This window comes from Anomaloglossus baeobatrachus, chromosome 4, assembly GCF_048569485.1.
Source record: "Anomaloglossus baeobatrachus isolate aAnoBae1 chromosome 4, aAnoBae1.hap1, whole genome shotgun sequence".
Classification (NCBI taxonomy): domain Eukaryota; kingdom Metazoa; phylum Chordata; class Amphibia; order Anura; family Aromobatidae; genus Anomaloglossus; species Anomaloglossus baeobatrachus.
The window spans coordinates 432,301,641-432,312,891 of NC_134356.1; the positions used below are offsets into that span (position 1 = coordinate 432,301,641).

Consider the following 11,251-nt stretch of genomic DNA (forward strand, 5'->3'; position numbering starts at 1 on the left):
CTTTTTGAGCCTTGTCCGGTAAGAGGGTTTGATTTAACGCACAACACAATGTTCTAAAATTGTGGCGCAAATTTCTGCTACACAGTAAGTCAACTAATACTTGGGGTAAATGTTGACTAAAGGGTGCTTTACATGCTGGGACATCGCTAGCGATCTCATTAGCGATGTGACACGCCAGATCGCAGATGCGATCTGCCGAGATCACACATGTGACCGGCGCTACAAAACCGACCTATGTGCGATCTCAGCAAATCGCATCTGCGATCGTGTGTCACATCGCTAATGAGATCGCTAGCGTGTGCCAGAATTATCGCTAGTGCCAGAATTATCAGAACATGGACCACTATGATACATCTGTCGCATTTTTTGAATATTTAGTCTATTTGCACAGAAGTGCACAGTATTGATAACTCTCCTCTAATGTTCTTCTGGTTCATTCCTCTTAATCTTTTTCGTATTATTGCTATTTCACATGTTCTAAAGAGCTTTTTTCATGATGAGCAGCCCCGTAGATGTAGAGAAACTGGTGGTACTCATGGCACCTGAATAATTCTTAAGTCCAGCATCACATTCAGACTCCATTCAGTTGATCAAGTATTTGGAGCTGACAACATGATTTCTATTTCTCTGCACTAAGCCATATTTGCCTGCCTTCTGTTGTCAGGTATGTCTCTTGTGTTCTCGGTTGCCCGTATGAGGGGAAAGTGTCTCCCAGTAAAGTGGCTGAGGTAAGTCGCATTCCAAAAAATTGAAGAAAAATATTTTTAGTATATTTTAAGCATTTTTGACTTTACAATATAAAAATCTTAACTCACAAAGAAACGTTTACCGAATACCTGCAATTCTCAATCACTTACAAGGCTGAAACACTTTTTCTTAAAACCCCTGTGTGTTCTTCTGTTCATCTGTTGTCCTCCCTTGAAATGTATCCATATATTAACAGGTAGTTGTTACCATCCCCCTATCTACAAATGCGCTGCGTGCACAATTATTAGGCAATTTGTGTTTTTGATGATTCATTTTATTATTGAACAAGTACACTGGTGTCTGTCAATCCAAAAGATTGTTAAACCTGATTATTTAAGAATGAGGTTTAGTCTTAGGGCTTAATCTCACAAGCGTATAAATTGGGATATTGCATTTCAACCCCAAAGCACTTGCTCCAGAGTGCTACAGGCTAGCTATGTTCTTGCATTGTCTGTATATAGAATGCACATAGATTCCTAAGGTGGGAAATATATATGCAGCTTTTGAGCCTAGGCCAGGAGTTGATCCAGAAGTACATATGGTATTAAACAGCATTAAAACTACATGTGTAGTTTCATCTTAGAGATGTGTGCACACAGAGGGTTTTTGAGGCCTTCAAAAAGAACCCATTTTTAACCTCTTACTGACATTGGACGTTCTGGGTACTTCCTGCCTCATGTGGGTATACTCACTGCTGGCTGCCGCGGGCAGCCAGCGCTGAGTTCTGCACATGTTCTGATTTGAACAGCTGACATGTGCAGCTATCAGGTATGAGTGGATCCTCTCTCGCCACTCATGTCTGTTAACCCCTTGCACTGCTCTGTCAAAATGTGACAGCGCGGTGTACATCCCAGCCGCGGTAAGCACTTACCCAGCTCCATCAAAAGTTAAGTGACGTGATAACGTAAAGCCGATGGTAGCACAGGGTCATGTGATGACTCCAGTAGCTATCATGAGTCAGTTCCTCTTACACCTGGCAGAGGACCATGTGTGAGAGGAGAACAGCTTTTCTGCAGGTCAGAGTAATGCAGCTGTGATCTACAGAATGAACCGGCGATCAGACTTCTGATCCTTATAGTCCCCCAGGGGGACTAGCAAAATAAAAAAAAATTAGAAAATTAAAAACCTAAAAGTTCAAATCAACCCTTATTCGCCCCATTCGCTCACTTCAGCAGCCAGTGGTGATCACCCGTTCATGATTTAGGACGTACCGGTATGTCCTCGGTCGCGAATTGGTTTTTAAGAGGGAAAAAATGTTAATGTCAATTTTATAAATTTTATTAAAAACAGAAATCTAAGTTGAATCTCTGCTTTAATCGAATAACATCATACATGAATGTCAACTAACAATTAGAAAAAGACACAGTAAACACATTCATATACATGCAACTATTTTATATTGTGCTTGTCTATTGTCAGGTGGCTCTCAAGATGTTTTCCATGGGTTGCTACGAGATCTCCTTAGGAGACACGATCGGTGTGGGCACACCTGGCAGTATGCGAGAAATGTTGGCAGCAGTTCTGGATGTCATTCCTGCCAAGGCCCTAGCAGTTCACTGTCATGATACATATGGTCAGGCTCTGGCAAACATACTTGTGGCTCTGCAGGTAGGGTGTGCATTTTGCATATGATAATGTTCTTATCCGCAGAGACTTATTTCAATTTTTTTTTCTCCTGCACGCTATACATTTTTATATTTAGAATAAGTTTTCTACCAATTTTTCCCATTCCTGCTTGATGATTATTATGCACCTTCTTTTTTTTTTTTTTTTTTTTTTTATTTTTTTTTTTTAATTCATATAGTACATTTTTGATATAAACAAATACAGACAAAGAAACTACATATATATTGTGTAAGGAGCTTGATATGCTATAAATGTTTTTTATTGGTGAGTTTCTGTCTGCTGCACAACGACACTGAAATGATGACAGATGAAGCAGCAAATTTTGGCTTTTTTTTCTGGTCTATCACAGGCTTCAGATGAAACAGTCAAGCAACTAATTCTGCTTTAATTCTGACATATGTACAGACTGCTCCCTGCCAGGAACAAGGGGTTGTAGAAGGTTCCTGTGGCGGTGGCAGGCCTAACTTTTTTTTTTTTTATTCATTTTTTTTTTTTTTTTTTAAATCTCCACTCCCTTTACAGTGATTCTGCACCACTTGGACAACCCCTTCATAAATACAACAAATTGCTCACTTGCTTGTATGATGATATTATTATTATGCCACGTAAACGCTGCATTTAATCAGAGGCCGCTAATGGGCTGCTTCGCTCATGCTTCCGTCAGGTGAAATTTGGACATCCGAGGGAACTGTGAGAGCTACAGTGCTCACATCTCATAATAATGTTACCCAAGCACCAAAGACCAAATGCCGATCTGTTTTGGTTTTTTTTTTGTTTTTTTTTTTTTCTTCACATTTGGGAGGACCGCTTTTGTCAGAGTAGTGAGAAAATACCTTTTTAACCTCTTAATTTGACCTTAAAGGGAACCTGTCAGTAGATTTTGTGACTATAAGCTGCGACCACTACCAGTGGGCTCTTATATACAGCATGTTAGAATGCTTTATATAAGAGCCCAGGCCGCTGTGTGTAAAACGTAAAAATTAGACACTGCTGTCTATGCATCAGCCCCCCCCCTCAGAGTGTCTCTGCTGCTCAGAGCTCTGCGGAGCCCTCAGAGCATGTTCTAGGTCCCAGTCCCCCTAAACGGAGACGTAGGGACCCTTCTCCTCCCTCGTCCCACGGCTCTGATTCACGTGCCGACGTGCAGGGCGAGGGGGATTCGTTTACTGTGGGCTCAGACGCTACTTCTATGTACCCCATTGATTTGTCTGAGGGTGATGCGGATGTTAGTGACTTGATTGCGTCCATTAACTCCGTTCTGAACCTCAACCCACCAGAGTCAGAGGAACAAACCTCTCTGGTAGAGGTACACCAGTTTACCTCACCTAAGAAAGCTAAAAGTATGTTTTTTAACCACTCCAGCTTTCAGACCACTGTTAACAAGCCCAGGGCCTGTCCTGACAAACGCTTTCTGAAGCGTAGTTCAGATGACCGTTTTCCTTTTCCACCAGAGGTGGTTAAGGAATGGGCCCAGTCCCCAAAGGTAGACCCTCCGGTGTCCAGAATCTCAGCCCGCACAGTCGTAGCTGTGGCTGATGGCACTTCTCTTAAAAATCCCACTGACCGCCAGGTTGACCTTCTGGCCAAGTCTGTATATGAGGCGGCAGGAGCCTCGTTCTCCCCGTCTTTTGCGGCAGTATGGGCTCTTAAGGCAGTCTCTGCCTCTCTGGCGGAAATGCATTCACTCACCAGGGACTCTATTCCTGAGATGGATGCCTTAACTTCTCAAGCTTCGGCTTTTGCATCCTACGCCATGTCTGCCATCCTGGAGGCTTCTCACCGCACGGCGGTGGCCTCCGCTAACTCCCTCGCGATCCGCAGGATCTTGTGGCTTCGAGAGTGGAAAGCAGACGCTTCCTCTAAGAAGTACCTTGCGAGTCTCCCTTTTGCTTGGTCCCGGCTGTTTGGAGAACAGCTGGATGACATAATTAAGGAAGCTACTGGCGGAAAGAGTACTTCCTTGCCGCAAACTAAGGCCAGGAAACCGGTCCAGAGCAGGAACCAATCGAATTTTCGTTCCTTTCGTTCCTCTAACTGGTCAGCCTCCAAGCCCTCGACCTCGTCCACTACCGCAGCCAAGGATCGTAAACCCAACTGGCGCGCAAAGCCGCGTCCTCAAAAGGCCGGAGGAGCCGCTGCCACTAAGGCAGCCTCCTCTTGACTATCTGGCTACGCCAGCAACGTCCTTGGTCGGTGGCAGGCTCTCCCACTTTGGCGACGTGTGGTTTCAACACGTCTCCGATCAGTGGGTGCGGGATATCATCTCCCACGGCTACAGGATAGAATTTTCTTCCAGCCCGCCAAACAGATTTTTTCTGTCCACCCCCCCCCCTGCTCCAAAGCCGCCGCCTTCTCTCAGGCCGTGGCATCCCTGCAGGCCAACGGTGTAATTGTTCCGGTTCCCGCCCGGGAACGGTTCAGCGGTTACTACTCAAACCTCTTTCTAGTCCCCAAAAAGGACGGTTCCTTCCGGCCCATCCTGGATCTCAAGCTTCTCAACAAGCACGTTCAGGTGCGGCACTTTCGCATGGAATCTCTGAGATCGGTCATTGCCTCAATGACCCAAGGAGATTTTCTGGCATCCATCGACATCAGAGATGCCTATCTGCATGTTCCTATTGCGGTTTCGCACCAGCGTTTGCTACGCTTTGCAATCGGAGAGGAACATTTCCAATTCGTGGCTCTCCCCTTCGGCCTAGCCACGGCCCCTCGAGTATTCACCAAGGTCATGGCAGCAGTGGTTGCGGTCCTGCACCTCCAGGGGTTGGCAGTGATTCCTTACCTGGACGACCTTCTAGTCAAGGCCTCATCCAGTGCAGACTGCCAGCGGAGTGTCTCGCTCACTCTCGCCATTCTAGTCCAGTTCGGGTGGCTTGTCAATTTGCCCAAGTCCACTCTGATTCCAACCCAGAAACTCGAGTACCTAGGGATGCAATTCGAGACTCTGCCGGCACTTGTGAAGCTGCCCTTAGTCAAACGGCAGTCTCTTCGTCTGGCGGTACGCTCTCTGCTGAGGCACCGCCGTCATTCCATCAGACACCTCATGCGGGTGCTGGGTCAGATGGTGGCGTCAATGGAAGCGGTTCCCTTTGCTCAGTTCCATCTGCGTCCCCTGCAGCTGGACATCCTCCGCTGTTGGGACAAGCGGATCTCTTCCTTGCACAGGCTGGTGGCTCTGTCGCCACAAACCAGGAGCTCTCTTCAGTGGTGGCTTCGGCCCCTCTCTCTGTCACAGGGACGCTCCTTCCTGACTCCGTCCTGGGTAATCCTCACCACGGATGCCAGTCTCTCCGGTTGGGGAGCAGTATTTCTCCATCACCGAGCACAGGGCACTTGGACTTCGTCCGAATCAGCTCTCTCAATCAATGTGCTGGAGATCAGAGCTGTGTTTCTAGCTCTCCTAGCCTTTCACCACCTGTTGGTGGGCAAGCACATCCGAGTCCAGTCAGACAACGCGACAGCGGTTGCCTACATCAATCACCAGGGCGGGACTCGCAGCCGTCTGGCGATGCTGGAGGTTCAATGAATCCTCCAGTGGACGGAGGACTCGAAGTCCACCATATCTGCAGTCCACATCCCAGGCGTAGAAAACTGGGAGGCCGATTATCTCAGCTGTCAAACCGTAGACGGCGGCGAGTGGGCCCTGCATCCGTCAGTGTTCAAATCACTCTGCCGCAAGTGGGGCACTCCAGAGGTAGATCTAATGGCATCCCGGCACAACAACAAGGTTCCGGTTTACGTGGCTCGCTCCCACGATCCTCAAGCCTTCGCAGCAGACGCACTGGTTCAAGATTGGTCTCAGTTCCGTCTGGCCTATGTGTTTCCCCCTCTAGCGCTCTTGCCCAGGGTTCTGCGCAAGATCAGAATGGAGGGCCGTCGAGTCATGCTCATTGCTCCGGACTGGCCCAGGCGAGCGTGGTACCCAGACCTGCTCCGTCTGTCCGTAGAGGTGCCGTGGCGTCTCCCGGACCGCCCAGACCTTCTCTCTCAAGGTCCGTTCTTCCGCCAGAATTCTGCGGCTCTCAGATTGACGGCGTGGCTCTTGAGTCCTGGATCCTGACGGCTTCAGGCATTCCCTCTGAGGTCATCTCCACCATGACTCAGGCTCGGAAGTCTTCCTCGGCCAAGATTTACCACAGGACTTGGAAAATTTTCCTGTCCTGGTGTCGTTCGTCCGGCCATGCCCCTTGGCCGTTCTCCTTGCCGACCATCCTGTCTTTTCTACAGTCCGGTCTACAGCTAGGACTGTCCCTCAATTCTCTTAAGGGACAGGTGTCGGCTCTGTCGGTATTGTTCCAGCGGCGTATCGCCCGACTGGCTCAGGTGCGCACCTTCATGCAGGGCGCATCTCACATCATTCCTCCTTACCGGCGGCCCTTGGATCCCTGGGACCTTAATCTGGTCCTCACGGCCTTACAGAAACCCCCCTTTGAGCCTCTCAGGGAAGTTCCCTTGTCTAGACTTTCACAGAAAGTTGTTTTTCTAGTAGCCATAACTTCTCTCAGGAGAGTTTCGGATTTGGCTGCGCTCTCTTCAGAATCCCCCTTTTTGGTGTTTCACCAAGACAAGGTGGTTCTTCGTCCGACTCCGGACTTTCTCCCTAAGGTGGTGTCTCCTTTCCACCTTAACCAGGACATTTCATTACCTTCTCTTTGTCCGGCCCCGGTGCATCGCTTTGAGAAGGCGTTGCACTCCTTAGATTTGGTGCGGGCGCTCCGAATCTATGTGTCACGCACCGCTGTTTTTAGGCGGTGCACATCTCTTTTTGTGCTAACCACTGGTCAGCGCAAGGGTCTCGCTGCTTCTAAACCGACTCTAGCTCGTTGGATCAGGTCGGCTATCTCCGATGCCTACCAGTGTTCTCAGGTGCCTCCCCCGCCGGGGATTAAGGCGCACTCGACCAGAGCTGTCGGTGCCTCCTGGGCTTTCAGGCACCAGGCTACGGCTCAGCAGGTTTGTCAGGCTGCCACATGGTCCAGTCTGCACACTTTTTCGAAGCACTACCAGGTACATGCTCATGCTTCGGCAGATGCGAGCTTGGGCAGATGCATCCTTCAGGCGGCTGTCGCCCATTTGTGAAGTTAGGTTTTGCCTACTTCTCAGTTGGTTTATTTCCCGCCCATGGACTGCTTTGGAACGTCCCATGGTTTGGGTCTCCCATAAGGAACGATAAAGAAAAAGAGAATTTTGTTTACTTACCGTAAATTCTTTTTCTTATAGTTCCGACATGGGAGACCCAGCACCCTCCCTGTTGCCTGTTGGCAGTTTTTTGTTCCGTGTGTTTCACCGGCTGTTGTTAGTAGACAGAGTTCTGGTCTTTCCGAGTTTTACTCTTTCTCTACTTATGGGTGGATGTCCTCCTTCAGCTTTTGCACTGAACTGGGTAGATTGTCATCCAGGGGGTGTATATAGCCGGAGGGAGGAGCTACACGTTTGAGTGTAGTACTTTGTGTGTCCTCCGGAGGCAGTAGCTATACACCCATGGTTTGGGTCTCCCATGTCGGAACTATAAGAAAAAGAATTTACGGTAAGTAAACAAAATTCTCTTTATCTCTCAATTCACTGTACTGTTTCTTATCTCTCCATTCATAACATGGTGCCTCTTCCTTTACAACAGATGGGAGTGCAGGTGGTTGATTCCTCTATTGCTGGATTAGGTGGGTGTCCTTACGCACAAGGAGCTTCTGGGAATGTAGCGACAGAAGATGTTGTTTACATGCTACAAGGGCTTGGCATTAACACGGTATGTACAAACCTTGCTGTGATGGTCTTGTTACCAACATTTCAGAAAGTTATTAGGTTGAAGCAGTTGAGCATCTTATAGATACATTTCTTCAATACCCTATGACCCCCTGTTGCCAACTTGTTGGCACTACCACATCCACAGCATGCCAGATGGCAGTGGTCTTGTTTATGTACACGGTCACTTCCCTGGCCCCTTTTCTAAAAATGTTCACAGCATGCACTGATACAAGACATTTGGCTGCCTGTATTCATATAGATAAGGATTGAGACATGAAGGCGGTCATGTGGGTAAATAGCCTGACCATTTTGATTACTGTAGATTGAACGCTACCACGATCCAGTGTTTGCATTGCCTTAAAATGGAGCAAAGGGATAAGCAATAATGGAAACTTATGATTAAGTTAGTGAAACATTATAATGCATTGGCCAACCCCATGATTGCTAAAATTTAGACATTGTTTTTAATTTAATTGTATGATTTTTTTCCTTTTTATTAGGGTGTAGATTTAAAGAAGCTGTCAGAAGCTGGGGCCTATATCTGCAAAGCTCTCGGAAGAAAAAGCAATTCTAAAGTGGCGCAAGCAATGTGCAAACTGTGAGCATGAACTAGTGGAGGGTGCACAATGTCCTCTATCAATTTCAGGACCCTTCCAGAAACTTCAAGATCTGTTTAATAATGGATCAAAGGTTCAATGCCACATCTGATTACAGGATCCGCTCCTGGTTTTGGTGTTTCAAGATCCGCTATTGATTCCAGTGAGATAATGTGTCATTGACAAATAGACCTGAAATGAAGACGTTAAAAAAATTCTGCAAGAAAGTACTACCTGTGACGGCACACACGAATTACTGTCTTAAACATGCACACTTTATTTCCAAATTCTGATAATTTGCCCGGTTGGCTCGGCTGCTGCAAAAAAAGGGAAACTGAAAAAGGAGAAAAATGTCCAAGATTTTAGAGAATAGGGAAAGTTGTTGTTTTGTTTTTTTTGTTTTGTTTTTTTCCTGTTGCACATATTTTAATTTATCCAAGCAAAATATGTATTGTACATATTTCTATTTTGTGCAGTTTCCCTATTTTCCATATTGTAATGTACGGTGTTACATTATGTACTCCCTTCCTAGCATAGTAGGCTTTGCACATAAATCCTAGCAGTCTCATGAATGTTCTTGGCTGCAGATCAGATGGGATCTGATTGCTTACTGTGGAAACTCTGACCCTCAAATAAAATACCTGCATATTCTTCAGCTCTCTGGACTCTGTGATGAAACCTAAAAATTCTGTCAAAATGGCTGCAGCCAGTAATCTAAGTGATACATTGTTTGATTCAGAGTCTCTTTGCCTACATCATGCTGCTCTAAGATGAGGTAGCAAAAAACCTGCTGACAGATTCCCTTTAACTGCTCTAAAAACAATGGTCAAAAGGATATTAGGAAAGTGTTGGCTACTAGATGCGATCCCAAACTCATTTTAAATATATCTAAAAAAGACAGTGAGGAAGAAGGAAATCCAAGCAGGAAAATTCCTGACAGTTTATTCTAAAGTACTGTACGAGGGAAGAAATGAATACAATAGTTGCCCTGTCCTTGATCACTGAGTGGTACCCGTTAGAAAGTCCGAAGGAACATTTGGATATTGGATGGTAGAGTCATTAATTTGTGGTGAATTTTAGGAAGTGAAATAATTTCATCATGATATGATATACATTATAAGGGCTGTGTGAAATTGACAACAGTATATACTTGGTTTGAATACATTGACATGATTGATTGGATTTTGGATTTATCCAACATCTTGGCTGAATGGCTAGAATCTGGTTTTATCTTTTCTGTTCATTTATGAAAATAAAAAATACTTTTTAAAATATATCAAATCGTGATTGACATATTTAATAGGCTATTCTGCGTATCAATTATATTTCACAGTGTAAATAGTATAATTCTGGACAAAACTAAGAAACCTTACAGAAGAACAAATCTACAGGATGCATATAAGCAAAACAATGGTGCGTGAAAAAATGTCTTGCTACTTCACTGCATAATGTTCATGAGAAATTGCTTGTCAGCTGTGCAACTCCAATGTCATTACAAATATATGTACAATACTAATTTTCCCTAATTACTATATAAGAGAAGTCATGAGCTACGTTGATGGAGGCCCCACTCTTCTGGGCACACGAGCATGACATGAGCAGAGATCCCTTAGCCCACTGGGATTTAGCCTTTACCCTCCGTGCAGGTCCCAGTGGCTCCTCTCTTGCTGTGTACGGATAAGGAACGGCAAGATGAGGTGTGTGTGTGTGTGTGTGTGTGTGTGTGTGTGTGTGTGTGTAATATTATATAATACACACAGTCCTATAACAGGCGCACACACACATGTATGTGTATGTATGTAATATATATATATATATATATATATATATATATATATATATATATATATATATATATATATATATATATATATATATATATATATATATATATATATATATATATATATTGCCTCTGTCTGTCTTATAACAAGCCATGGAGAAAAAGACATGGATCGCACATCCCAAAAGTACATTGATCTAAAAGCCGCTAGGCAAAAATTTAAATAGAACATGAGGTTCTTAGTTGCCATTCTGATCAGACTGTATTAAGCCCACTGCCACGTCACGGCGAACCTCTTGAGTGGGTCCCTAATCTAAAGCCTTTATGGTGCGGCACTGTGCACCAACCACTGCCGCAGCGACAAAGCACCAGCAAGGCAGGCGACCTGGCGCCTCACAGCACCCATGCTGCAAGGCAAAGCCCCCAAGGCTCCAGGCCGCACTGCCCCACTGTCACGACATCACCACAACAGCGGCCACTGCACAGCACCAACACACAGTGAGAGAAGCTGCGCACTCACCTCCCACCGGCTCCCATGTGTAAACTGGGAGCAAAAAAGGCTGACCCCTCTTGCAGTCTCCTGCTGATTAAAAACACCTGTGCCAAATGGGGGGAGTGCAGATCCAAGCAAAAAACAGAGGGGGATAGACTGTTATATAACAAGCCATGGAGAAAAAGACAGTGGGGCAGTGCGGCCTGGAGCCTTGGGGGCTTTGCCTTGCAGCATGGGTGCTGTGAGGCGCCAGGTCGCCTGCCT

At 45.9% G+C, this 11,251-nt stretch overlaps 1 protein-coding gene across 1 annotated transcript in view; it reads left to right on the forward strand.

Moving 5' to 3' along the window:
• HMGCL (3-hydroxy-3-methylglutaryl-CoA lyase) overlaps window positions 1-9,983 on the forward strand; it is a 30,021-nt gene extending 20,038 nt beyond the window's left edge. The window contains exons 6-9 of the mRNA XM_075345458.1: window positions 665-728; window positions 2,167-2,355; window positions 7,991-8,116; window positions 8,616-9,983. Coding sequence (XP_075201573.1) covers window positions 665-728; window positions 2,167-2,355; window positions 7,991-8,116; window positions 8,616-8,717 — 481 coding nt within the window. The 3' untranslated portion in view covers window positions 8,718-9,983. The remainder of the gene's footprint in view (window positions 1-664; window positions 729-2,166; window positions 2,356-7,990; window positions 8,117-8,615) is intronic.
• The last annotated feature ends 1,268 nt before the right edge of the window (window positions 9,984-11,251 follow it).